The sequence below is a fragment of the Lathamus discolor genome, chromosome 4 (genome assembly GCF_037157495.1).
Source record: "Lathamus discolor isolate bLatDis1 chromosome 4, bLatDis1.hap1, whole genome shotgun sequence".
In the NCBI taxonomy this organism is placed as follows: Eukaryota; Metazoa; Chordata; class Aves; order Psittaciformes; family Psittacidae; genus Lathamus; species Lathamus discolor.
The window spans coordinates 52,267,927-52,294,560 of record NC_088887.1 but is presented as its reverse complement, the minus strand read 5'-3'; the positions used below and the strand labels follow the sequence as shown (position 1 = coordinate 52,294,560).

General features: G+C 38.6%; 1 protein-coding gene across 4 annotated transcripts in view; it reads left to right on the top strand.

The window, feature by feature from the left end:
• The window catches only part of WWC3 (WWC family member 3), a 105,335-nt gene that overhangs the window by 63,760 nt on the left and 14,941 nt on the right, over positions 1-26,634 (top strand). For 3 of the 4 annotated variants that reach the window (XM_065677467.1, XM_065677468.1, XM_065677466.1), the window contains exons 8-15: positions 743-816; positions 9,131-9,373; positions 12,513-12,602; positions 13,705-14,279; positions 19,942-20,062; positions 20,821-20,895; positions 21,904-21,990; positions 24,289-24,481. In XM_065677467.1, coding sequence (XP_065533539.1) covers positions 743-816; positions 9,131-9,373; positions 12,513-12,602; positions 13,705-14,279; positions 19,942-20,062; positions 20,821-20,895; positions 21,904-21,990; positions 24,289-24,481 — 1,458 coding nt within the window. The remainder of the gene's footprint in view (positions 1-742; positions 817-9,130; positions 9,374-12,512; positions 12,603-13,704; positions 14,280-19,941; positions 20,063-20,820; positions 20,896-21,903; positions 21,991-24,288; positions 24,482-26,634) is intronic. The other variant, XM_065677469.1, reaches the window with a different exon arrangement.

Genomic DNA, 26,634 nt, shown 5'->3' with positions numbered 1-26,634 from the left:
TTAATGTTTTCTCTGAATTATCAGTAGTGGAATATGAGGAAAAAAAAAGAGGTGGATTTTTTTCAAATGTGATGATGAAGACGACAAAAGCAGCAGTTAGATGAGAAATCCAGAGATACAGCAATGCAGTTAAGTAGGGACTTGGGATTAAGCTATTGGACCATATACAAACTTCTGAAGAGGGGTAACTGCTGATGCTCTGAGAAGGAAAGAAGTTGTTGTACAAACTGGACTGAATACAGTAGGAGTTTTAGTATAAATGCATGTTCAACAACTGGTTCAGGTGATGTTTTTGTGATAGTGTTTAAAACACACTAATGATCTAAGTCCTGGGTAACACATCACAGTACAGGGAAAGTTAGTCTGAATTACTTCTAATTAAAGTCCGTAAAATAGTTGTATCAAGTAGTAAAATATTTTAAATACTCTTTTTATTTTAGGCTCGGATAATGTTGGAAAGCTTGGACCATTCATTAATGATTCAGTTTGCTAACCCTTGATTTCTGGGATTGTAATTTATTGAAAGGGCTCATTTATCTTATGCATGTTCAGCAATAAACTAGTTTTGTATTTCTAAAGCATAAAATTGATTTTTATTATGTTATTACCTAAAGCATTGGGTTTTTTTTGGTGAGTCCAGTGAGTTAGACTCAATTTATACCTTTCTTTATTGTAAGAGTAATTTTAAAATCTTATTTCTTCCTCTCTTTTTCCCCCTCTTTGCTCTTCAAATCTTGAAAAGTTTGGGTTTGATGACAAAACAAGACTTGTAGACAGAGTAAGACTGAACTGGCAGTATGAAGAGGCCAAGAAAAGGTAATTAAAGATAAACTTGTTGTTTTTAATTTTTACTCTTGTGATTTGAAATTTTCAAAGTAGAACTGGAAGCAGCCTCCTAGCTGAAATGTCTTTAACAAGACTAATTTGCTTACTATTGAGTGGTTCACAGATAATAAAAGCTTAGATAAACATAAACCTTTATCATAAGATTATTAAATTTGTTTGCAGAGATAAAGCTAAATGTCAACCCAATTCTACACTTGCATAAACAAAATTGCAGTAGTTTAACTGAACTGGTTTACATTTTCCTCCTCTTCTTAAACCTCAATGTAAACAGTTTTTAAATTTACATATATCAGCTTAGTCTGTCAGTGCATCTGAAGCTTTGCATACCTGTGTTCTAAGTTCAGTGTACCAAAACTGTGAACTCAGTATAAAGAAAGAATGCAGAACCTCTTGTGAGATAAATGAAGATGTACAGAGCTGAACAGAAGGGTACACAAAAAAATAAATTTTGAGAATGAAAAGGAATCTGATGGAAAAAAAATTACTTGAATTAGATTTATTTCTCACTTGAATCTAATTGCTTATGCTACGTATTTCTTTTGTTAATGTCAATCTTTCAGTGTTTTTTAATGGCTTTGTAAAAGCAATCTGTTCTTATTTAGTAGTGTAGGTATAGCTGATGACTTGAACATAGTAATTCTGTGCGCTTAGGGTTACTTTAATTTGTGCTGCTAGAACATTCTCTTATTAAAATTGCCCGACACTTAAAACATTATGTATGGTCAACTTTGAAAACCTTTGGTTTTAATTTTTTTTTCCTTTTCAACTTTGTCTATTTTGGCAACGTTTTTACATCACATAACAAGGGTTAAAAAATTTCTAAACTTTTGCTTCCCTTTTTTCATGTTATGGTTTTTTCTTTGGGGGAAATCATAATGCTGTCATATGGGTTGGCAGGGAGCGAAAGCTTTATAGGCAATTCACTATTTTGTTGTTCCTGCAAAATGTACTCACATTTGGATGCAATACAGGCTTAACAAAAAAAAAAAAAAAAAGAAAAAGGAAAGAAAAAAAAAAAGGAAATTAAATTGGTGCAAGCATGTTAGAGATATTCAGCTAAATTGTCAGGATTTGTAAATGGACTGAAAGTCTGTGTTGTTAAATACTGCATGTGAATACCAGTGACTGTTACCTAGTAAAAGTTGAATAATTGGGCAAAAAAGGGGCAAAACAAAAATCTGTCATTGTCCTGTTTGGACACAGGCGTAACGCTTAGCACTTGGTAGCGCAGTGATAATTTAGGAGTTCATGATAGTTGCTGAAGGAAGAAGGATAGAATTTAGTTTTGTACTTTTTAGTTTAACAGAGCCACTGATGCTGTAAAGATTGTATGAAGTGGTTTTAGTTTGGTTTTCTGACATAACTTGTGTTTTTCAAAGCAATTTTCCTCTTGTGTGTTATTGCAGGGAAAAGATGGAGTGGTAGGGCTTTTTTTGGGGGGTGTAGTTGGTTTTTTGAGAGGTGGGTTTCTAGTAGCAGCATTTCTTAGCTGGAAATACTGAACATTTGTTTGTGCATGGAATGCAGTATATTTGAACATCAGAAGTAAGATGGGATTTGATGTTAATTAAGTGTAGAAAATCTGGGTAACTAACCTTCCAACTAGAGAACAGCAATTGCACTAAGGGTACTTTTGCTGTCCCAGGATAACAGCTCTGACAATAGTCTGTTATTTAGCAAAAGCGTGTTAGTTGCTTTAAAATAGTATCCCTATTCTGCCCAGAATGTTGTACGGAAGTAATCAGCTTTCAGCTTCTGAGTGGAACTGCACAAAGCTCATTGCCCCTACCAGTTATCTCTGTGGTTGCATTCTTCATTTATCATGCATTCCTTCCCCTTAGCTTGCTGGCATTTCTGTAGGGCTTTTGTCTCTACTAAATATCTTTGTGTTCGTTCTCCCTTGGCTGGTGAAATATCTACTGTTACTGCACAGTGTGGGTGACAGAATGTGCTGTGATGGATTAAAATCTACACAGTAGAAAACTAAAATGCTACAGTAAGTCATAACTGTAAAGCAGTATATTAGAACTACTTGCTCATCAGATGGGGTATGGAAACATTTAAGTACAACAGACAGACTGTCTTATTTCTAAGTTTTAATGGGAGACTTTTAAAATACACTGTAGGAGAAAAGTATGTCCTTTTATGTTAAAGGAAAGAAGGAAAAAAGACCCTCAAAATAAAGGTCAGTGTGTTGTATTTTAGTCACTCTTGTGCATCTAACCAAAAGATCATACAGCTCTAGATACTAGCAGAATATTTGATGTATGTAGGAAAGAAGCTCTTAAAAATAAAAGTATGTTCTTTGTATATGGAGTGTGAGCAAGAAAATGCAGCGTTGGGATTTTTGAATGATCTTGAGGAATTCAGGAGATGAGACCCAGGGATAGTAGGAAAGTTGGCTTATGATCCCAAAATCTCTCTTCTCCCTCATAAAAGATAATTTGATTTTAATCCTCCTTCAAAAATCTCTTAACTGCTGAGTGGTTTGGCCTTTGCATAAATCGAGATGTTCACAGAGCTATTTTTTTTTCTCCGCTTCAGTTTCCCACTGGAAGGAAGTTGGATAATTTGCAATTTAATTTTTCCCATGGGTATTTCTGATGTTGTGAGCTGTGGGTTCTGACATCTTCAGCATGCTGGGGAAGATCATGTCCTTTCTCCTGTGTCCGATCCAGGCTCTGGGAGGAGGCACATCAATTCTACTATTTAATTTACCAATCATGCTGCTGAGAGGCTCAGTCACTTTTCTTCTGTTCTTTACTCTTCTCTTCCTCTCCCTGCCCCCATTATTTTTAAATAAACTGTACCTTATTTCCATGAAATTTCTCCTCTCAGATCTGTCAGTGTGGCCCTCCAGAGAAGCAAGAGGGAGAGAGGACGGTTTTTTTGAACAGCCCCAAGCTGGCTGGATAAATAGCGGTTTTAGTTTCAGTTGCTATTTCAGTGAGACCACCTCTCATGAAAGCATTTGCGCACTGGAAAGTGTACCCCTCAAGCACTTCTCTGAATAGACTGTTTCATAGAAAGAGAAGTCAAAAGCAAAGTGTTTGATAATGCTTAAGTTGTGCAGTTCAACGTAATGACTACATGAAGTATATTAGCAAATGGTCCTGAAATGTCATTGCTGTGGTGCCTCATATCCTGTAAAGTATATTAATCAATAGATGAAAAATGATCCCTCCAAAAAGAAGCACCTACTTTTTTAACTGTGATTATGTTATTTGCCAGTCTGATGGTAACTGACTTCAGTAAACTAATACATCCATGCATCTTCAACCAGCTTATCTAATTTGGGTGCTAAAGTGGTAATTTGTATATGCCTTCTGTAAATCTTAATTCCAACATACTATTTTTCAGTTCAGTTGTTGAAATCATACAGTGGCCGTCAACTAATTTATTTTAGCCTTGGAAAAGCTTCCTCCTCAGCTATGCTTAATGCTTCTACATCCCCTTTAAGACTGTTACTTCTTTCTTTTTGGTATAGTTGCTGAATAATTTATTTGTCACAAACTTGCTGTCTGATTGTCAAAATTCATTTTCAGTTGGGCTTTAAAAGCAGTAGGACAAGCAGAAGTGTGGGAGTGCAACTTGTGCTTGTACTGACAAAATACACCTTGGTTGGCTATTGATAGCAACATTCAGTACTGATACAATAACATAGTCAAGTATTTTCCTATTAAAGTTTATCTGGTGTAGGCAGACTTCAAGGTGTAATTGCCTCATTTCTAGTGCTTTATTCTACTCAACTAATCTGAAAATCTGATTTAGGGATGAAGTAATTTGTCTGATATCATATAAATATCTGGCTCAGGCATGTCAGCTAAACCTAAATCTCCCAGTGTCAGTTTGAAGCATAGGAAACTTTCTGTTTGGGCTATAAATGGAGCTGAGCCATGCTCTTGAACTATCTTTAAAGTTTTTATTTTACCAGTTTACCTGGGAATTGGGGCAAATACTAAATTTCTCTTCTCCATCAGTTTTAGCAGGCTTTGCAGTTTTCCTAAATGTGAATACCAAATTTTATCTGCAGAATGCCAGTGGGCTCTAAGGGTTTCATGAGTGTCTTAAGCCAATTTAAGACCTCCTTGTTACTGAATTGGGCTGCCAAGAAGGCTGGATATTCTACAGAGTGTACGCGCATTGTCTGCCAAAGCCACAGTGGCACATACGTGCAGGCACAGCCAAAGTAGACACAGTGGAGAAATTTTGTGAGCATTTGGCCAAGTTCCCCAGTTTCTTGTTCTTTCTATTTCTTTGTTCCCCTTTCTCTAGCTTTCCCCTGTTTGGATATAAATCATAATTCACTTTCAAGAAGGTCTGCAAATACCAGAAGTTACTGAGTTCTTACACCCTTCATTATGTGTCTTCAGTGCCACAGCCACCTTCTCTGGGTATTGCACGTGGGATAAATTCCCTGGTATCTGAAGTGGCAGAGAATTTGCTCCAATTATAAGCCCATTATAAGCCTAAGGAAAGGAGTAAGCTGGGCTGACTTTTTTTGATTATGTCTGCATATTTGTGTGATTTGGCCACTGTTCTCCTCCCGATTATAATTGAATTTTCATTGTATCTTCACCAGTCTTCCCATTTGTTTCAGGTAACAAAGGAGCCTGAGCTATAGAGTAGTCTGGTATGTCACCTAAAAATCTAGGCATTTACATGCAGGGGATTACTGTGTTGGGCTTTTTTCTTTAGAAAGCTCAAACAAAGTAAGTTGGAAGAGCTTGTTAAAGCTAGAAAGACCAGAGTTTGTAGGTTACAAAGTGCCAGCTGTAGGATACTCAAAATTTGTCCCTTTTATGAGCATGAGTTAGGACTTTAGTATTGCTTTGGAGTATTTTTGTCCTCAGGACACCTGCCTAGTTCATAATCTGAGTGATGGTCTAAACATGGGGTTAATTGTAATTGTAAGTCAAACATCTTCCATCTCACAAAAAGTGATTTTTATTTTAATCTCGCTCCTCATGCTTTTTAAATAAATAACCTCTTTAAAACAGAAGTGTTTTCGGGGTCAGCAGTATAATTTTGTCTGTGTAGATACATAACAATTCAGATATGCTGTAAATTCTGCAAATATATGCCTTTTTTACCCGCATGGTGTAGTTTGTGTAGTAAACTACTGGCTGTACTGATCTCTACCCTTGCGCTATGTCTACATTATCCTGGGCTAGGCATCATTCTAGCTACATTAGTATGGGTATTTCAGAGCATGTTTGCCATTTTGAATCCAAGTTTACTTAAGATCTCCAGGTTAAGCGTTTGTCATCCCATCTGTGCCCCTCCTGCTTTTCTGCTTAACTGGGCCTGTTACATTCATCTCCATTTGAAATTTTTAAATACTGAAATAAGCAGCAAGCTGGTCTGCCTACCTAGGAAACCAGTCATTTGATACCACCTACTTGAGCATGGAATGCAAGCTCCTCAGCACTTGTTATGCAAGGATGGGAATGGGCAAAATGCCTGGAATGTTGATGGCTCAAAATTAACTGTTTTTTCCCACTAGGGACTAGGCACCTCAGGATCTGGCATTAGGCCAGATAAAATTACCATTTTACATTGACTGCACTTAAAAAATACTATCTTAAAAAATATCCAAAAGGAAGGAAAAATGTATTTTAAAATCAGAGGCTTGTTAAAGCATCTTAATTTTTTTTTCTTTTTCTTAAAATCGCAGTCAATGCCAAGTCATTGATTTATCTGAGTGTTTAAGGTAGGCGAATATATGCACTGAGTCTGAAAACACAGAACAAATACTTTTATATAATATACTAGCAGTGAGAATGTCTGGTGTGGTCTAGGTATAAAATCTGGCATGGATAAGCACAGTGCAATTGCCCGCCCCCCCCCCCCCCTTTTTTTTTAATCCATTTATTGTGACTCAGCTGAAATGCTGAGTGTCAGGGGAATCCACAGCAGTACTTTTCCCTTTAATAAAGTATAACTAAGTTACTGTACGATGACTTCTTATTTTCAAAGCATCGTCATAACAAATTGAGAGGAAAAAACCAAACTTTAAACTGGAATGTCATACTAGAAGGGTTCTCAGCAAGCTCAGGAGTCTAGATTAAAACCTCTTGTATCGAGAGTTGTTTTTTACCACTCTCGATACAAGAGTGGATTCAGTGGTTAAATAGCACTGACAAAGGGGATCCCATCTTCTCCTCTTTCCTACTGGTACTTCTGTCTTCTCTGCTGCCTGCATTAGCATTTATTTGCTTCTGTGGTCAGCTTCTTAACCAGCTCACCCTGCATTAGAAAGATAGCTAGCAAAACAATTGTGTTAAAATGAAGAAGAGGGTTACCCCTTCCAGTTGTCTTATAATCCAGTGGCTTAACTAGATACATCTCAACTTCTTTCATCCACAGGCCGTTTAAGAGCTTATGAACATGGTCATTCATATACATTGCCAGGGGTCATCTGATTCACACTTGCCTGCCAAGCTATGAATAAACTCAGTTGTACCTGAATTCTGTAATTCTGTTGAAAGAATTGAAAGAGTCCCCATTTGTTTCATTTGGCACTGAACACTTGAAAATCAAGTCGTAAGTGCCTTCAAGAGTGTTTACTGGATCTTTAACAGCATAGCAGCGTGGGTAAGGAAGAGGAGGGGTCCTGAATGCTCACTTTTCCTGGCCCTGATGTCTTGTCAATGGGGCGAGGTGTTCTTCAGGAAGCTGCATCTGGAATTCGTGCACAATAGCTGAGGCATGAAATACGTAGACTATGTGTATTGATTCACAATGGTGCTTTCAGCAGCTATTGGCAGGAAGTTGGTTATTAATGCAAGGAGGAGGAAATGGTATTGAAGGGCCTGACAAAGTATTCTGCTTTAGACTAAAATGTAACATAATACCCAAGTTCTTTAGTTGCTGTAAATGAAATCTAAGGGGGGAAAACCCCTTGGAAAAAATTCACAATGAAATTCCTATTTGTATGTGAATGCACTCATTGCAAAATGATTTATACTGATAGGTTATTTCCCTTCCCCTGATAATAAGATGGCCAAATACTTTCCAGATGTCAGTATGAAATAAACATTGCATGAGGTTTTGTTTGTAGATGGCGAAAACCTTACCTTTGTCATGTTTATGATGCTTCTTTTATCCTTAAACGTGTTATCACACTGTGGATCTTCTGCAGATCTGTTTTGCTTGTTATATGCTTTTACCTTACTTTGTTATTTTCTTTCTTACCAGATATTTTGGAAAACCAAAAAGATTAATTTACCAAAGGAATGAATGATATTCCACTTTTATGGCTGGCTTTAAATGTGCTTTTATCTGTCTGTCTGTCTGTCTATCTATCTATCTATCTATCAGGTGATAATCTCTTATGGTGCTTTGAATGCTACCATTTTAAAGTGAAGATGAAACTGAGGTGTACAACTGCATAACTGCACAGTTCTTTATTTTCAAATATTCAAAAATCAGACAGCTAGATGTTCTCTTATTTACTGTTCATTTTAACTGTAACATTCTAAAGTGTCTGAATTGCTCATTGCCTACCTAGCAGTAGTGTTCTCCCTCATAATGCTTATGTACCTTTAGAATTTGCCAGAAGAAATATCTGTGAAATTTCTAGCTTCAGTCTTCTTTATAATATTTATAAGAGCTCAAAATCTGTTTGTAGCGGAATGTTTTCTTAAAATGTCTTGGTTTTGCAACCATTGTTTTGTCTGTGGGTTTTGTCTGAGATGCAGGACGTAGGAGACTACTTTCGACTATAAAGCCTACTACAAAATAAAGTTAGCTTATTTATTGCTTGATTTAATGATGGATCTGTCTAAAGCCACTTATATTTTGCAACCAGTAGATCCTTTCTTCCAGACTTATTTTGTTTACTAACAGCTTATTTACTCTTAACATTATGCTGTCAGTCAGGACTGCCTAATATTTTCAGCCACTTGAATGGCTCTGTTAGGTAAGACATGAATATACAGACCTATTGTCACTAGAAAAACATCTCCCCTTCATCCCCTGCACTTTTGAAATCCCAAGTTAAGATCTGATAGTGGAAGAATGAGGAAGGAAAGGATGGTCAACTTCTTCAGCTGTATGGGCAACAAACTTTCAGTTCTTTAATGTCTTAAAAATACCCAAAACAAAACCCACCCCCAAATGCAGAAAGAAATAACTCTTCCAAACCCCTCTAAATTTTCTTGGTTTGAATTTTAGAAGAAGAAAAATCACAGAAGTCAATAGGCTTCACTTTTTAGTATTTTTCTTCTTAGTCTTCATCTTTGTTTCTTCTGCCTTTTGAAATATATTTATCTTCTTTTAGAGTTTCGAATATACAACAGCAGCTGGCCTTGCTAGATAATGAATCTTGGCCAGGAATGGCTGAAGCGGACAGGGACCGTCTTCAGCTCATCAAAGAGAAGGAGGCTCTTCTTCAGGAGCTGCAGCTCATCAGTCAGCAGAGACGATCCCCAGAAGACATTGCACGTTTGGAGGAAGAAAAAAGACGCTTGGAGGATGAAATTCAGCGGGCTCGAGCAACGTCTGCTCATGGGGCCACAGAAAGGTTTGGGAACTTAAATTGTTTTCTTATCTATTTTAAGATCCATGTAAGTAGTTCCAAAAGAAAAAGTAGGGAATTTCACTGTGTTTAAGAAAAAACAACAGAGTGTTTCTGGAGTAAGTTGCTTTCAAGAAAGGAAGAGGCTGCTTCTGACTGGCATTTAATTCTGAATGTCTTGAAGGTTTCTGAAGGAGAGTTAGAGTGGTAATGACTAGTTAGTTTTCCTTTCATTCATCTTCTGAATAGAAAGATCAGAATAGAGCTACAAAAGATGCTTGGAAAAAATCTGAGTGATGTTGTCTGATAATAGAGACATGAATAACAGTAACTGTAGAGTGCAACATTTTCTTCTTGTTTTGCAGTATAGTAATATTCATCTCCAAAAACATCAGAACAAAGATCCTTTTCCTATATTTGATTTGTGCCTTATAACAGGAAAGTTAAATGATGATTTTACTACCTTTTGTATACAGTTTTTCCTTTTAATTTGCAATCTCAGCAGTGGGAGCACATCCCAACTCTGACATTCAGAGAGCACAGTGAACAGAGTCATTCTTGAAAACTTAAATTAAATGTCAAGTTACATGTAAAAACAACCCCCCAAACTTATTAATGGAAACACTGTGTTTATTTCAAAGTTGTCCAGTTTTTCCTGTAGCCAGAGAAATGGACAAAGCCTCTTAACCTCTTCTTGTAACTATAAACCACTTCCAGTGAAAGCACTGAAAACTTGTTTCCCAGACTTGCTTCTCTTAAACAGTGATAAAAACCTAGTTTGACACCTGAGGAAAACTACATGAACAAGCTTTAATATGATTTCTGAAAAGGTTAATATTTACATAATTAAGACACTTTTACAGTATTTGGAAGTGCCTTGCATACACAAATTTTGAGAACTTCAGTTCCTTTGAAAAGGGTTACTTCAGGCAGTAAATTCAGGCAATAAATAGAAAATTCACAGCCAGCCTACAGTTCAGTGTTCTATATTTTGCAGTTTTTGCAATATTGTTACATTGGCTTTCCAGCTTAAACTGACAGAAAAGGGAGTTCACTTTACACTGCAGTGTAGTAAGTTTTATTTGTTGGTTTTGGGTTCTCATGTTAGGTAGCGCATGCTATGTTGGCAAGAAAGCCAAGCTATTTTTCCATGTAGTTCATGCTGTGGAAACCAGCGTTCCAGTGTGATACTTGATATTTCACATGCTAGCAAAAAGTTGAGCAGAAGTTAGAATAATATTGAAAGGCAATCTATTTTTGCATAACGAATTGGAGGAAAGCTTAACTATTAGTAGCCCATTTATTTGTTTGTCTTAGGTTCAGGAATAACCAAAACCATTCCTAGTTCTGCTTTTCTTTTTCTACTTTTTCCAAATTGTGGAATAAAAAGAAGCTTCCTCTTTAAATAATTGTTGGGTCTGCACTGTTTCTGAGTTTTACAGGAACGGAGTTATGTGCAGATCAGAAATAACTTAAAATCTGTATGACAGAGGTTGGGTTTTGGTTTGAGTTTTGTTTTTCTGTTGGGTTTTTGTTTTTGTTTTTTTGTTTAAGATGTTGGCAGCCTTAGTTGGAGGCATCTCTTTGCCCCTCAGCACAGGTACCTACAGCACTGATGACTGGGGAATGTAGGTTCCTAAGTTTTGAATTGGTTAAGTTTCTTGCATCCATTTGTCTTTTTGGTTCCTGGATGCAGTGCCTTTATCATGTAAGTTTACATAGTTGAGCTGCAGCCTTCCTTGCACCAGTTGATTAACCTGGTCTGGGGTCCACAGAAGCAGGAGAAAAGTTTCATGCTTGAACGCTGTTGGGTGTGCAGCTTCTACTGTGTGGTTGCAGTGAATGGAGCTCCCCAGAGGGTGGTGGGATTGTTGGAGTGTAGCACTACAGCCCCTTGCCAGCATATGAATTGTTGAAATTGGAGGCCAAAGAAGTTGAGAGATTTATGTTTTTCCTGCTAATAGAGACGTGTTTTTTTCACATCTTAACCATCCAAAGTTTATTGACACTAATGCTGCTGGGTTTTATCCAGAAGGACTCTTTTTCTTCTTTTTTCTTGACTTACTTTTAATTTTTTAAATCCTGCCCATTAAGGTGTTGAATTCTAACAGCTGTCTTTGCAGTTGAGGAAGGTCTGAAGGATTGGGAGAAGTTTGATCTGTTTTCTCCAAACTTTCTATCAGAATCCTAATTTCCAGCCAGCTTATGAAAGCAGGGCTGGAGGAGTAACTTTCCTGAACATACAAATGATGTACAATACAGAACATGTTTAGCACCCTGGTTTTATTCTAAGTTCAGTGATTTGGCTTGGAAAAACAAAGCACTATGAATGCCTGTAATTCTGGATTCAAGAAATTAACAAATGTGATAACACTACATGAAATCTATTCTTTGAAGTTTTAAGATTCTCAAAATACAAAATTTAAGGTATCATAACTGTCTGAGACTAACAGCATTGAAGCTACGTTCCATTTGTGTTCTGGCACTGGTACTGAGTAATTCAGATGCTTGCTATTAGAATGGGCAAACAATAAGTCTCAGAGATTTTTGCCATAGCTTAGCATTCAAAATGTGTCACCAACTTAATTACAAAAAAATGTACTTGAAACACCTAGAATTAGAGCTTAAAGTTGAGTTTTATGGCTACTGCTTAACAGAAGTCCTCCAAAAATTTTCCATTTTATCTTTGAAATTTGACACTAATTAGCTTGGATATTAGGGCTGTTTGGAATATTTCTTTCCTGCCAAGGCAATGAAAGGCATAGTAGTTCTCTGTATTTTACTGGCACAGTCAGGTTGATGCAACGGAAAAAAATCGTTGTAGACTGATGTTTTTTTTTTACCTAGGACTTTATAATTTTGCTAATTGCTGTGATGTATTTTCAACATCATGACTCCTACACTGTGCCTCAGTTACTTTTCTTGTCTGGGAATTCTGCTGGAGTCTTGGTTCTTGTGTTCTTGCTGAAATTACCATAGCTACGTATGAGCTGGATGAATTAAAACTTTTCATTAACTAGCAAGATTTACTTTTATATTCCAAACTGCAATGCAGTGATATTTTTCTATACTTGGAAAGCTCCTAGCACTTCTTGAGCACTGCTGTATTAAAGAAAAATAGTAATATGTATCTGTTGAATTGCAGGATACTGTTACAGGAAAAGAGAAATTGTTTGCTTATGCAGCTAGAAGAAGCTACACGTTTAACCTCATATTTACACTCCCAGTTAAAAAGGTGAGTTATGTAAAACCAGGAGATTTTGAAATTTTAACTGCAGCAGAGAAGGATATTAATAATCTATAAAGTTTACCTTCTAATACTTCTACGTATGTATGCCAAGTAAATTCATTTTTTACTAAATTTATAGTTTGGTCTATGGAATGTGATGACTTGGATGGAGTTTTATAACTAGTAATAGGGATGGCTATTTGGGTTACATTATTATGTGGGAATTTTATGTTACCTTATTTTTCTGAAAAGATACATACTTAAATCCCTTCATAATATTGTCACAGTTTTCCTGATATGAAGATAACGGTCTTTTACGTTCTGTGAGATTTTAATATTGTCCAAAGGAAGGGGTCTTTGATCTCTTATGAGTTGACAAAGTTTTGCCAGTTAAATACAAGAATGTGCTAAGACCCACACAGAAGCCCAGAATATTTTGCATATTCAAGCTTGCAGCTGCCTTTTTAGATTCAGCTCTTGGGGATTCCCCAGCTCAACACCATGCCAACATCAAAAGCTCAGCTCCTGCTGTGTCTCACTTCATCTCTCGCTGTCACTTCTCTCCCTAACTGTCTGAGTGGTAAGAGGAACTGGAATAGGATTCATCGTGAAATCTTTTTTATTTTGCACTGGAAAAACCTGTGATGGTGAAGCTTACACAGCAGTTTGTTAGGACTTTCCAAATCCCTTCACGCTTCTTCTGCCTGATACGTTTATTACCCATCATTAATACAAATTCAAGCTGGATCATTACATTGAGGGGAATTGATTTACACCGATCCAGATCCTGCTTTGGCCTCTCTTCTGCCAAATTATGGCTGCTTACGTGCTTGAAGAAAGAGTACGCTTGTCTTGTTGAACCATTTGTCTTCAGGCACTTGGTCCTAATGTGCTTGTCACTTGCAGTGTTCCAGTCGTGGTTGTGCTTGAGACCAGGGCAAGAGACACGAGCTAGACATTAAAATACCAAATCATGTCTCTGTGTTGCTGTACTGAATACATGCAAAATTCCTTGTGTAATCTGGATTGACATTTTTATGTCTGAGCTGGTGTATGTGACTGTGTTTGAAAGGGCCTTTTCTGTTTTCTCTTTCTTTGCCTGCTGTAGTCTGTCAGCTAGCACCCTCACAATGTCCTCTGGCAGCAGCAGGGGATCCCTGGCCTCCAGTCGCGGATCCCTGGCCTCCAGCAGAGGCTCCCTCAGCTCAGTCAGCTTCACGGACATCTATGGCCTTCCGCAGTATGACAAATCAGACAGCGTTACAGACTATGGGCAGCATCTACGCTTTGACATAATTCCCTTCGAGTCTCTCACAAAGGATGTGCCATACGCTGATCCCATTGGACACTCGAATTTCAATAAGCAGCGGAGGTCTCTGGATACCCCGCAGTCCTTGGCATCCCTGTCATCGCGGTCCTCCTTGTCATCATTGTCCCCTCCAAGCTCGCCTCTGGATACTCCGTTTCTCTCTGCATCTCGAGATTCTCCCTTGGCTCAGATGTCAGAAGGTTTTGAGGAGATGGCGAGCATAGGAGCCCTGGAAATGCTCAGGGCTCAGGCCACAGCATTGGGCGATGATGAAACACAAGGAACGAGCTCATCTCAGACGTCCACTTACCCTGTGGACAATGAAGTGTTGCGAGAAATGGGACCACAGTTGACTGCTGTCCAGACTGGTGGAGGTGAGTTTCTGGACATACTATTTTGTCACGTCATCATAGGAAATGTTATGCAGACCTAAGCATATTGGCATAGTAGAGATTGTTTCTCCGTTTGGCTTGCTATACTACAAACCGCTAATCACTCAAAGCCAACAACTTGTTGTTTACCAACTGCCACACATACCCACACCCCCACACACCCCCCAGAAAAAAACAAACACAAGACCAGGCATGAAGTGATGCTGCTGACAGTGCTTGAAGGCTGGCTGACTCCATGCTGAGTTCGTACACACCCCAGACCAGGTTCACGTGTCTGAGTTCTGCAGTGGAGCAGAAGGTGGCGGCATGAGGGTCATGAGTGCATGGTGCACTGTACTTCTGAATACAGTTCTTTGAGGGGTGTGTAAGAAAATCTGCTTGAGTGGTTGTCTCAGAGAACCTGTGCTGTATGATTGTAGAGGAGCAATGTGTGCAGTTACCACAGTGCACATAACTGCTGAGTTTTCTTCTGCTTGGCTGTAAAGTTGATAGACTTGCTTTAGTTTGTATTGGTGGAAGCTTCTGAGGCACTATGGTTGAGAAATGTAAATTAGAAAGATCAAAAAAGGAAACTTTTTGAAAAAGTTTCTTTTTCAGAAAACAAACATTTAAAATCCTGATCATACAGGCACATGGCATTTCTTTTCCTGTTTTAGTCAATCAAATTAAGAATTGCTGTTAAAGTGAAAACGGGTATTCCTCCATGACGATGTTTTTGTGTGTTGGCTTACTCATATTTCTAATAAGACCATACTAGTAGAGAAGGGCTTTTACGAGTATTTTTTTAATATTGAAGATTATCATTTCCATCCCATTTCTATACCCAAAATTCTGTGTTCTTAATTATGGATAATGTTGCATTCAGGACTTAGGATGTCAGGAGTAATGTGAAATATAACCACAAAGGTATCATCCTACCAAAATCTTACTTGTCAAGTGATAATGAGAAGGAACACTGACAGCTTTCAGCTTTGTATTTTTAAAAAGAAAACTTCACCAATGTGCTAAAAAGCTTTTATTGCTCAAACAGCATTTGAGTCTAGACTCACCTGCTTTCCTTAATGCAGCTGGCATTGCCAGAACATACTGCTGCAGAATTTGTATTTTCTAGATGTAAACATTTCTAGTGCCCATATTGTAGCTTTCAGACCAAAATAAACAGAATTCCAGAGACCAGCATGTAAGCTTGTGCTTAAATTAGTGCCATGAAGAAGCTTCCTGAGGCTTTCTTTAAACCTCAGATCAGACCACAGCATGTCTTCACCCATTGTGGTAAGCGAAAATATGTAGTAGTTCATTTATAGCTCGTACGTGTTTCCTAGAAGTGAAGGCCAGGTCTGAAGGCCTAGGGAGCAACAGGATGAGAGTCAAGTTCCTGCTTTAGTTTTTCCTTTTCTCCCTTCTCTGTCACATTTTATACATTTCATGTTTCTTTGAAAACTTCTGGCAGAATATGCCTGTGCTACCTGCTGTCACTGCTCCGGTGTCCAGCTCCTAGTCAGGGGTTAGACTTTTCTCTGTGTACAACAGAGAGCTTTGTGCTCCTTTTTGAGGAAGAATGTATGGTTAAAAGGGAGCCAGGCTGTAGTGTATTTTTTGGTTGGTTGGTTGGGGGTTTTTTGTTTGTTTGTTTGTGTTTTCTTTAGTTTGAAAACGATTTCTTAAGCAAAAATTCTGATTTTTGGCTGGAGTCATGACTATGTTGAGCTCCATACATTAGCTGGTGGGTTTGCAATTGTAATATACTTGTGTGCAAGTAGCAGTTGGAATTTCGAAGTAATTTTGAGTTTGTACGCTTGTTTTTGAAGAATTTGATAGAGCATCAAGCTTGTATATCCCAGTTTGGTAACCCCCAGGTGTTGGGGGGTTCTGGTTTTCACTAAGCTACTATGCAGTGTGCTTTGCTGCTGCCACCCAATGGCCTGGCAGTATAACGCGATACTCTCAACTCTGACAGATCTTTTCGCCTGTTCCTTCACTAGGAACAGAATGAGGTAATAGTTGCAAATTCTGGGTGCCTGGAGGATTAACACTGAATAAACTGCACATACTTTTCACTGAATCAACACTTAGGCAAGGTCAAGGAGACCTTCAGGACCTGCAGTTCTGATATTCAGTTGCTGATCTGCTGTTTTATATCTATCTTGGACACACCGTGAAAGATGTTAACAAGTGTGAATGGAATGAATATGCCTGAGAAATTAAATCCATTATATTTATAAAGCCGGGAGTGGGAGGAAACATATTAAAATACTGGGCTTAGTATCTTCACTATCTCTTGCTTTCTACCCTAAAATAATCTTTCAAGTGCCTATGTTTCCTTTAATGCCTAAATAATAACTTGTTTGCAAAATATTGCCATAAACCTAAAAGATGATTTATCATTGTGTGCTTTTCATTTTTTCTTGTTTCTCATGCGGCACAAGAGAAAAATTCACTGTAAGTGAACCTGAATTACTACTTACTGTGCTGTTTTTGCCTGTAATTCCAGTGTGGTTTTCTGTGTGAAGTGTTGCTGGTTTTGGGGGTCTTGGTGGGGTTTTGAGTTGCATGTGAAGAAACAGGATATTTTGCTACATTTGGTTTTGTTTGATATTGTGTATCTAAACAGTTGTATCTGTTTAATCATTATGGCATACTTAGTTTTTTGCTATGACAACTAAACAATATACTCATGGCTGTAGTTAAATTCCTGGAAAAAGTGTTCTGTGACTTTCAGCTTTGTTATATTATAGTAATGCCTGACAGCATCACAGTAGGTAAAGTCTGTTTGTGTCTTGGATTCAGTTTTTACGAGTGTTTGACTCTTGTAGAAGTGCATTTTGAGCTGATGTGCGGTATTTGTAATCTTCTAAGCTTGTGAAACATGCTTATGTATTATTGAGCTAATGAAATCTTGGCCATCAGCATTTCCTTTGAAGTTCACTTTTTAGCTAATGATACCTGAGAACAGTCTTTTAATTGGGGCTGTCTGATACTTATCGAGATTTGGCACCTAGTAGTTCTGGAAATTCATATATATTGTTCGCTGATTTTGTTACTTAAGTAAGAAAATGATAGGTGATTGTCTATAATAGAAACTTTATTTTTAAACAGTTCTTCAGCTTCCGGTGCTGGAAGGTCTGCAACGTGTGCTGTACCTTGCTCTGTTTAAAATAAGATCTGGTATTTCTTCTTGACCAGTTTTTCCTGCTGACACTTCTTCGTTTTTCTTTTTTTTTTTTTTTTTTTATGTCAAGGGCATGTTTTGGCATTTACATCTCCCAAATGCACTGGGATTGTCCAGATGTTATCAAATGCTTCCATGGCCTTTAGGCAGTGAGCAAATAGTTGTCAAGTTACGACACTGTTGTAACACGTCAGTTTTTCATGAGATTATACTGGTGCTTCAGATCAGTTTTTCCTTCCAGACAAATTGAGAACATGAACCTCCAAAGGAGAGAGCCCTGGAGGTCTTTCATCCCTTAAATCTATACAAAGTGTTCAGAAAGAGGGGTGAGCCAGAGGCCTATTTACAAAAAAGAAGTCATCCTACTGTAACTTGTTGAAATTAGTACAGAAATTATGGAGGCACTTTCATACAAAACTTAAATCAATTTTGTGGAGTTCAGCCTCTTTCCAGTGATGTGAAGTTACTGGGAAACTTCCGCATTAAGATATGTCTCTAAGAGTGCTACTTTTTATTCTGCATAAATAGCAGTGACAGAGCTCAGAGGTGGGCTCACCAAATACAGTTTCTTTGCTTTCTGTGAGCTAGCTTGAACTTGGCTCTCCTATGTGGTGAGGATGACACAAGTAGTACTGCATGATGTGTGGTGTACAGTAAGGGTGGGATGTTGTAATTGGAGGAGTGGGGAAAATGGTTCTTTCTCCAGGCACAGAAACAAATGCAGATTGGGCTGTTCCTGGTCAGCAGATTAATTTCTTGCATAGCTGAAGCTGACTAAATCCTTCATTGAATTTGGAGAGGTCTGCAAGGCCACTTAAGGATCCACAGGTACAGAGAACAGGCTCCATTGATACACAGGAGCTTTAACTCCAGACAGGACTCTGTGATTTTTGGGATCCTCAGCTGTTTGTGGCCTGATAACAGGAATGTACCTCAAGCTGGCGTAGGACTGCCGGCCTCAGTGCATCCTGTCTGCCAGTCCCATGGTGGGTTAAATCTAACCTATTCAGACACTTCTGTTGACAGCAATGGCGTGGTTGTGTTAATATGGGGGGGGGGGGGGGGATTTATATCAGGCTTCAAGCCCTGATGTCCTGTCCTGGTGGTGCTTAGGTGCGAGGTGAGATGGGTCCCATTCAGGGGGGTTGCTCACTGTCGGTACCTCAGCTAGGCTCTGCAGATGGACCTCAGGCCATGGGCTCACCTTCTGCTGAAGGAAACTTACTGGTTAGGTACTAGAATTTGATTTTTGGTGCCTTAAGATAGTGTGTAACAGAGGTATTTGACAAGTTTTTACTTTTGAGTAAGACGTGTTCCCAGGGCAGTAAGCTATAAATGTCAGCTGGTGCCTGTCTCCAGTGTGGTGCGCACTGTGCTACTGTCACTCCAAATGCTGTCTGCTGAAACTGTGAATGTTTCCATGCTGTTTGAGTTTCTGAGCTTGAGTAGAAGCAAGTAAGATGCTTTCTCCATTTTTAAATTGGCATCTCCGACACTGCTTTTCTGCTTTGAGGATAATCATTGAGCCTCAAGCAAAAGAAGGGCAAGTTGGTGAAAGCTCTTCACTGCACAGTGAAGAAACTGCACTTCCACAAGTTCATTTAATGGTTCTCTCTGGGATTTGGAGGAAAACAATTTCAACTTAGGAGCTATCATTGAGGGATCAAAACCCTACCTATGCAGTTCTTGAGCATTACTATTTGTGCATGTACTTTAAAGGATTGGTAGCTGCTATACCTACTTGCCTGTGCATAACCTGATGTTATACATCATTTTTGTTACTACACTTAAAACATGAAAATGATTGCTGAGTTAGCTATTTATGGTGTTGCTGGTGATTCAGGGAGGGGGGTGAAAGAGGGGGTTGAATATTTCTTCCTCCTCCCCCAGCTAGTTTTCCAAGTCATTCACGAAGAATTTGAAAGAACAGTGGTCTGAGTGAGTTGGAAAGCACTGGTTCTTTTTGATAATGCCTCTCAGACTGTAAATAAAAGCTGCTATTATGTGATGGTATAAACAATATGCTTTGAGACTTTGTATTAGGAAACAAATGAGAACAAAACCTCACATTGTGTTATCTGATAACTTCTTAAAAGAATTAGTTTCTGTGTTTGTTTTCAGTCTATTGTACATTCAGTAGGTAAATGTTAAAAGTTTAGGATATCATGTGTACATATGTTGAATTAATGTAAGTCTTCCTTCAGGAGGGATTATTCTACCAGAAAAGCATTTAGTAACAATGCAATTGGTTTATACTAAGTCCCGTCAGAGAGGAATTAGCCACAAACTTCCTTCCTTAATTCTCGCACATAACATATCCGGTCAATTGTATTCTAAGTTTTTAACTTAAAGTTGGATGAGAAAAACAATGAGCTGCATTTGTGCTATTTTGCCACTAGTTTTGATGCAATAAATGTTTCTTGTTTAATTTTTAAGAGGTTGCCTTGAGCTGATGTTGTCTTTTCTCCATGACAGCTGTAACTCTGCGAGGAGACAGTGGTAGAAGATCGGAGAGGAGAGCCAGGCGAGTTTCAGCATGTCTCTCAGATCATTCACTGGCTAGTGACAGTGGCGTGTTTGAAGCTTTAAGCAAAAGGTCAGGTGTATAAATGCATAGTAAGGTGGAAATATTCCTGTTCTACCATATGGTCTAAAAGAATTTGTTGTGAATTTCTGAATAAGCTTTCAAAATTGCTCATTCTTAGTAACTTAAAAATATTAGATTGCATGTTTAAAGTAGCTTTTTACATGCAGTTTCGCTGTCATCTTTACAAGTGCCAAGTGCCTTTTGCTTTGTTGCCTCTAACATTTTAGCACCATAAACTTCTGCCTTGAAAGATAGTTTTCTCAGCTTATTAGTCATGAATCGGTAATTTTCTTTCAACCATTTATAAAAAAATAAAATTATACGCAGTGTGACTTACAATTCCTGGTAGTATGTGATAAAGGTATAAATGCAAGGAAGAAATATATGAACTGCTAAAAATCTGAAAATGTGTAGGTTGACCAAATGATTGAAGGATGGAATTGATGATTGTTGCTTTATACAGTTGTTTTAACACAATAAACAGTAACTGAGAAGAAAAGGTTTTCAGGATGCTAAAGAGAAGACAGGATAAATATTAAAATAACCTAAGTGTTTTGAAAGACGTATTCTAAACCCTCATTTTTTAAAATAATGAATTCTTCTGTGTGTATTTGTAAATAGATATTTCAATTCTTTCTATATTACTAGTCCCTCATGTATTGCCAAACAATTGTTTATGTCCACACATCACAAAATAATTGCTTGTTTCAGTATGTTTTAACAGCTTAGGTCAGTATGTAGTTTAACAGTACTTTCTGTTCCTGCAGAAATGAAGATCTGGAAGAGCCTGTTTATGGTGATGCTGCCAGTAATGAAGAACCACAAATACATGTTGGATTTCTGTGAGTATTTACTTCTTTTTCTCCCTGACAACTCAGGATTCTTGGGTTTGTTTGTTAACTTTTTAATAAACTAAACTGCAGTTGATAGTTTTAAGAAGTTTCTGAACTGGCAGCCAAGTTTAGTGGATGTACAGATTAGTCAGTCACAGGCCACTTCAATGCTGGTGACTTAACCACAGTTCGTTCAGTTTCTTTTCAGTGTTGGCTGGTAAAAGGGCCTTCATTCAGTAGGATTTCTTTTCATTCTCTGGGCCATTAGTGTGAACATGGATATAGAGATATGTCTCTCTGAGCAAGATCTCTTTATGCCAGGTAAAGGAGGACTACCTTACAAAAGTCACAGGTGAAGACACAGATACAATTACAGTTCCCAAATACAGCTTTGAAATCCTGTGCTTAGGGCATACTGTTGTTGGTATTGGAAGTAGAGTGGGGACAGACACATCATACCAGTGCGTGGCAGGATGTTGTATCTTTGAGATCCCTCCAGAATCTCTAAGTGTTGAAAAATTAATTTCCAAGCTTGCAATTTTCAAATCTCAACCAGGTTTGTTAGTTCCATTTCAAAATTCATGTGAAAGAGTAGAGGGTTTTATTTAATTTCATTAACCCATGAAAATAATGCAGACTGATTTTTGTCTAGTGTAATCGATATGTTATTACACATTTTCTGTACACACACGTATATACATATGGTGTAACTGTTGAAACCAAGGAATGTATTTTATAAAACCTGTTCACTATCAAGAGTCACAGTAAGGAATGTTGTTCTTTTCAAATTGAATAATGTTTAATTCTCTGAGTTCTGATAAGCTCCTTACTGTAGCTGATAATAATGTTCTGTTATCAGAGTGTGATATGTGTAATTGCTTTTGATTTAAACTGATTTGTGTAAGAGCTTTAACAGGAAAGGGTGCTTTTACATTCCTAACATTTTTAGTCTATCATCTCTAGCTGTTAAGCAAAATACTGATGCTTGGTGACTAACACAGGAAATTTATTTTCCAGGCATGACAGTGGAAGCGAATGTCTGTTAGTCCATGTATTGCAGCTGAAGAACTTCACTAGTCTAGTTGTTAAAGAAAACTGCAAAATGTAAGTTTAAATTTCATCTGAGGTCTGATCATTGCTTGTTTTGTGCCTTCTATGGTATTTATGGTTGTAAATACCATAGGTTTGTTTGCTTTCATGCAGAATTAAGCCATTTCTGGAGAAGATGGTATGTCATAGTTTACATGAGGAAAAGGTTAATTTTATGGACACAAAGTGTCCCTTTTATAGAACCTCTTTCATAATGGTCAGATAACAAGCATAGTCTCTAATGACCCATGTTCTTATGTGTTTATTATGCACAGGAGAGTTTGCAGACATTTGTGGCCATTACAGCTATCCTTGAATTATCTTTGAAACACCCTCTGAATATAATTTTAGACAAATACTAGCTGAGAATCAGTACAAACAATTGATTTTTTTTATTTTATTTTTTTTTAGCCCATAGCAGCCTGTGTTATTTTTTTTTTTTCAAATTCCATGTTATGTTATGTAGAACATTGCTTAGTTTATTCTAATAAATGTTTCTTAAACAATGGTAATGTTGCCGTAAAACGCCATTTTATCTACTGATATGTATCTTAACATATTTTAAAGAAATTCAACACATGAAAATTGTTGATCTTTATCTCTGGGAGAGGTTGGTTATTAACTGTGGAAAATGGAAGTATGATAACATTGTTGCATTGTAAAATAAGTCATTCTGTGGGATTTGTTAGTTTGACATACATCTCACTGAATGAGTTGATCTTTGAGAACGCTTAATCTCTCTAACCCTGAAAACTTCAGGTGGAAATTCTTCCTGTAGGTTAGTGCATTAGTGTTGGTCTTTTCAGTTTTCAGTGTGAGTGCAAGGGAATGTGATAGGGGAAAAAAGTGTTGAGTTATACTCAGCCATGTTGCCTTGTGATGAGGAAAAGAAAGAAGCATCATCTGAGTGGAGTCACCAAAGAAAAGAAATCATAGAATCATAGAATAGTTAGGGTTGGAAAGGACCTCAAGAGGGTCCTCAAACTCTAGAGGGTTTGTTAGATGTCCAATTGCTTGATGACAAGTTCTAAGTGACTCTGAAAAAGGCCGTTCATCCTTCTTAGTTAACTGAGAATCAAAAAAACTGCTGCGTGGCTGTAGCATAGGTCAGCTGGTTTGAGTATTCAAAAAGCTTTATCTTACAAAACAAGAAAAAGCTTTTAGGCAGTTTAATGAACTCCATGCAGCTGTATGTTCATTGAATCAGTTATTGGGGGCAGCAGGGGGAAGGTTACCTGCAGCAGAGGAGTTTGATCATTCCCTTTTTACAGCATGTGAAACTGTTTAGCTGACTGATGCTCCACACTCCAGTGCTGCAACTCCATCATACTGAGCTCTTCCAGTTGTCCTTTAGCCATTTATTTGGATGTCAGTGTCAACCCGTCTCTGCTGCTGTAAGAGTTCATGCAGCCATGTAGACAACTTGAGTGAGCCTCTGAGTTGGGTTGGGTTTGTTTGGCTTTTTTTTTTTTTTTTAATCTTGAGGTTTTGGGGAGGTTTTTGATAGCTCAGACAAGTTTTCTAATCTAGTTCACAACACAGTTGCAGGAAGCTGTTTGCTGGGACAAGGGAGGCTATTGCAGAAAGCAGGTTATTGCGGTGCTGGACAAGCAGTCAGGACGGAGAACATGGGAACACTTCTCAAGTAGCTCTGCTACCTTCTGTCAGATTAAAATGGTTGTGGATTTTATTTGTTTTGTTTTTTAGGTGTTTTGGAGTCTGAAATGAGATGGTACCATGTATTTAGCTTTGGGGTTTTCTTAGCATGGCAGATGGATGCAGTGATTGCAGATTTCTTTTGCCATCCTTTTGTGCTGAGTTTCTTAAGGGGAGGGGGAGAGGAAGGTATGCTTAGTGGGTGGAAGGAAGAAATGGATCAGTGACACTTACAGAGCAATTCAATAGCCTAAATGTAGGCATGTGTTTCCATTTGAAATAGCATAGCATAGCACCTGGCCTCCAGCTGCTGCTGCTCAGGGGAAGGCTGTAGCTCTCCCATAGATCCTGTGTTGTATTTGCTAGACCAGTGTAGATGCCTTGGATACCTCAAGGCATCTCAAGTGCCACTTGGTGCCTCTCCTTAAGAACCAAATAAAATAAATAAATAAATAAATAAAAAAGATAGCATTTCCAAACCAGCTTTGCAGATTGTCCGTGTTAAGAATGCAAAGTAAATTCCTGTAATAAGGAGATCCCAGAGCTGATTCTTAAAAGTAGAAGTCGCATTGATGTTTTTGCTTAGCTTGATTTTGAGAAATGCAAAATAGCTTTCTTTGTCTGAATTGTGCTATTTGTCTATTTTGCTGTTCCCAGTCATGTGAGAGTTTATTTGCCACCACTTGAGTCAGGCACACCAACCACTTACTGCTCTAGAGCTTTGGAATTCCAAACTCCGTTAATATTTAATGAAGTTTTCCAAATCCCCGTGCATTCAAGTGTTTTGAGATTAAAATCACTGCAGCTGTATATCTGTTCAGTTGACCATCAGCAACAAGAAGAATTATTGGTAAGTGGTCCTTTTTCTTAAAAACCATTTGGTACGGGAAAGTAAAGTTACTTGAAGAATAATTTTAAGATTAAAAAGAGAAAGTAAAGACTTTTTTTCGTAAGGATTGCTGGTACACATATATGATAACGTGTCTGTTCACATATGTAAGTATAGGTCTGTTAATGAAAAAGGTGGGGATTTTAGAAAGTTGAAATATGTGCATTTAGGTTACATAAAGTCTTGGGAAAGAATGGCAGAATTAGCAGAGGTTGAGGGTTGGAGCATTTACTTTTAATACTGCTTCAATGTCGTACATTGCAGAGGCATGTTGATAATGGATATAAGGTTTACATGCATTGCTGTGACATAGCGTAAATAAGGAGTAAACTTTTTATTTCATGCATTTTTTTTTTTACAAATGTCAGCTGTGGGGAAAGTTGAAAAGTCACAGAATCACAGAATCACAGAATCCCAAGGGTTGGAAGGGACCTAAAAAGATCATCTAGTCCAACCCCCCTGCAAGAGCAGGGTAACCTACAGTACATCACACAGGAACTTGTCCAGGCAGGCCTTGAATATCTCCAGTGTAGGAGACTCCACAACCCCCCTGGGCAACCTGTTCCAGTGCTCTGTCACTCTTACAGTAAAGAAGTTCTTCCTGATGTTAACGTGGAACTTCCTATGTTCCAGTTTACACCCATTGCCCCTTGTCCTATCACTGGATATCACTGAAAAAAGCCTAGCTCCATCATCCTGACACCTACCCTTCACATATTTGTAAACATTGATGAGGTCACCCCTCAGTCTCCTCTTCTCCAAGCTAAAGAGACCCAGCTCCCTCAGCCTCTCCTCATAAGGGAGATGTTCCACTCCCTTAATCATCTTTGTGGCTCTGCGCTGGACTCCTTCAAGCAATTCCCTGTCCTTCTTGAACAGAGGGGCCCAGAACTGGACGCAATATTCCAGATGCGGCCTCACCAAGGCTGAGTAGAGGGGGAGGAGAACCTCTCTTGACCTACTAACCACTCCCTTTCTAATGCACCCTAAGATGCCATTTGCCTTCTTGGCCGCAAGAGCACATTGCTGGCTCATGGTCATCCTCCTATCCACCAGGACCCCCAGGTCCCTTTCCCCTTCGCTACTTTCCAGCAGGTCAACCCCCAACCTGTACTGGTACATGGGGTTGTTCTTCCCCAGATGCAAGACTCTACACTTGCCCTTGTTAAATTTCATCAAGTTTCTCCCCGCCCAACTCTCCAGCCTGTCCAGGTCTCGCTGAATGGCAGCACAGTCCTCTGGTGTGTCAGCCACTCCTCCCAGTTTTGTGTCATCAGCAAACTTGCTGAGGGTGCACTCAGTTCCCTCATCCAGGTCATTGATGAAAATATTAAACAGCACCGGTCCCAGCACCGACCCCTGAGGAACTCCACTAGTCACAGACCTCCAGCTAGATTCTGCGCCATTGACCACAACTCTCTGCCTTCTTCCTTTCAACCAGTTCTCGATCCACCTCACTACTTGATCGTCAAGCCCACACTTCCTCAGCTTATCTATGAGGATGCTGTGGGAGACAGTATCAAATGCCTTACTGAAATCAAGAAAAACCACATCTACCGCTCTACCATCATCCCTCCACCTAGTCACTTCCTCATAGAAGGCTATAAGGTTGGTCATACATGATTTCCCCCTCATAAAACCATGTTGGCTGTTCTTAATGACCCCCTCATCCTTGATATGCCTAGTGATGGAGTCAAGAATAAGTTGTTCCATCATCTTTCCAGGGATGGAGGTAAGGCTGACCGGTCTATAATTACCCGGGTCCTCCTTCTTGCCCTTCTTATAGATTGGTGTGACCTTTGCCATCCGCCAATCCTCAGGCACCTCGCCCATTTCCCACGACTTACCAAAGATGATGGAAAGTGGCCTAGCAATGACCTCCGCCAGCTCCCTCAGCATCCGTGGGTGCATTCCATCCGGACCCATCGATTTACAGATGTCCAGTTTGCATAGCTGATCCCTAACCCAATCCTCATCTACCAAAGCAAACTCCTCCTTTGTCCTGACTCCTTCTGGGGCTATAGAAATCCGGGGCCCTCGGGGAGAGTCTGCAGGAGTAAAGACAGAGGCAAAGAAGGCATTCAGCACCTCTGCCTTCTTTATATCCTCTGTCT